This window comes from Etheostoma spectabile, chromosome 23 (genome assembly GCF_008692095.1).
Source record: "Etheostoma spectabile isolate EspeVRDwgs_2016 chromosome 23, UIUC_Espe_1.0, whole genome shotgun sequence".
Classification (NCBI taxonomy): Eukaryota; Metazoa; Chordata; class Actinopteri; order Perciformes; family Percidae; genus Etheostoma; species Etheostoma spectabile.
Window position 1 is genome coordinate 15749040 of NC_045755.1, and position 2130 is coordinate 15751169.

General features: G+C 40.2%; 1 protein-coding gene across 1 annotated transcript in view; it reads right to left on the reverse strand.

Annotated features, from left to right (window-relative positions):
* Positions 1-1079, reverse strand: part of guca1aa (guanylate cyclase activator 1Aa) — a 2552-nt gene extending 1473 nt beyond the window's left edge. Inside the window, exon 1 of the mRNA XM_032505563.1 lies at positions 684-1079. Within this exon, the coding sequence (XP_032361454.1) occupies positions 684-881 (198 nt within the window). The 5' untranslated portion in view covers positions 882-1079. The remainder of the gene's footprint in view (positions 1-683) is intronic.
* Between the last annotated feature and the right edge of the window lie 1051 nt (positions 1080-2130).

Sequence of the window (2130 nt, forward strand, 5' to 3'; positions counted from 1 at the left end):
TCCCTCAATTGAAAGAGATCCCCCCCCCCACCCCCCCATCTCAACTCAATAATCTATCTGTGTGAAATAAAGGCGTGCCAAGACAGAGGATTATCTCCTGGTCTGTACAGGGGCAACAATTTTAGCATCAAAGCATTTGTCTCACAGATAATCTCAGAGTTTAAATCATGCAGAAAGATTACCACAGTCTTTTGTGAGGTGAAGGGGAGACTAAATATAGCTTCTTATACGGACACATCCCGCGATGAGCCTGTCACATGCTCTGAGACACTCTTAATTAGGGTTACAAGCTGGCTGCTGAGAGGTCACTGCACCGCCTGCACGTTTGAGTGAACATAATTGATACTGATGATTTTCAATTTGGGCATTATGTTTTAGTTTTAAGAACTTTTCTGCTCTTGACCCTGCTTTAGGTCTAGCCCAAAAAACAAGCACTTCAAATGTCAAGCACCACCCTATTTAAGTGGTTGTATCTGTTTTAGTGCTGAAACGATTAGTTAATTAGTCAATCCACCTTTTGTTTTTAAAGTAATCATTTAAGTTGTTTTTTTAGGCAAAAATACCTCCCACCTTTCAGCACCTCAAATGTGAGGGTTTTTAACTTTAAAAAGTTCCGGTCTCTACATTCACCCTAGTGAAGTATGAAAATGTAACTTTTGTAGTCAAAAAATGCAGCATCTTACCTTGTTCATGTCAAACGTGCGGAACATTTGCTCTATGTAGGCGTTGGCCTCTGGGTCCAACCCTCGCAGCCCGAAGATGTGCTTGAACTCATGCAGGGTGAGCTGACCTGAGGGGCACTCAGTCATGAACTTCTTGTACCAGAGGTGCATCTCCACCGACTGCAGGTCGTCCACGGTGCTTCCTGTTGAGTTACCCATTTCTGTCTGACACCTGAGTGTGTGTAGATCGGATTTCTGGATCTTTTCGCAACTGGTGTACAAACCTCTTAGCCCAATTGGTCTACTGTGAAGCTGAGGTTATGCCTCTTCACAGTCACACAACAGTGGGTCTTAGGGTGAGAGTAGCGGCGGGTGGGTGCCTTTTGTAGCTGTCTGTGTTTAGGCATGAGCCAGTGGACTCCCCTGTGTCCTCCTTGGGTCTAATCTCTGCCCATAATCCAGGTAAACATGCAGATGATCATCATAATCGCCCCATTAAAAGGGCAGGTTAACTGCTGACAAACACAATGCAGCTTTCATCCCTCACGTGGAGGCACAGGACATCCATCACAGTCATGCATTCGAACTGATGACTCAAGTTCGAGTGGTGCAGCTGTAACGCTCCTGATAAAGACTTTGCACACTGCAAACACACTACCCTCAGTAGATTAATCATTACAAAACATTACTTGGTAGAGAGTTTTATTTAGATACCAGTTTAAAACCAAGAGGCATGAGTCATGCAGTTTGAGTTAGTGAAAGTAATATAAAAACAATGCAGAGAGCTTTTTGATCTCAGTGTGATTACCATAAACAAGGAAAATAATAATACAACCATGTAATCATATTTCAAAGCAGTATTAGTGGTATTCAGCAGCAATATTCAGTGCAGTTAATGTTTCAGTGCATAACAGTGTGTTCTTATGACTGGCAACTTGTGTTATCCATTAAAAAAAAAAGACAAAAAACAGAAATATACATGGTAGTGCTTTAACTGAAGTCTAAAAATGCTTTCAATTCAAATATATGCATTAATACAAAAGTAAAAATAAAAAACATCATTAGTACATACAGCTATGGGTCATTTTAACAACAGTTTTTAACAATTCACTTTTCATTTACAATGGGGCTTGAAAGTTTGGGCACCCCAGGTAAAAATTTGTATTAATGTGATTTTTCCATCTTTTCTTTTCTTCTTTATAGCCAAGAAAAGATGGAAAAATCTCTAAAAGGCATCAAATGACTGATTAGACATTTACATGATATGTTACAAAAATTTAGATTTTATTTCCATCATTTACACTTTCAAAACAACAGAAAACAAAAAAATTGGCGTCTGCAAAAGTTTGGGCACCCCAGAGTTAATCTCGTACCCCCTCTTTGGCAAGTATCCCAGCTTGGAAACGCTTCTTGTAGCCAGCCAAGGGTCTTTCAATTCTTGTTTGAGGTATTTTCGCCCATTCTTCCT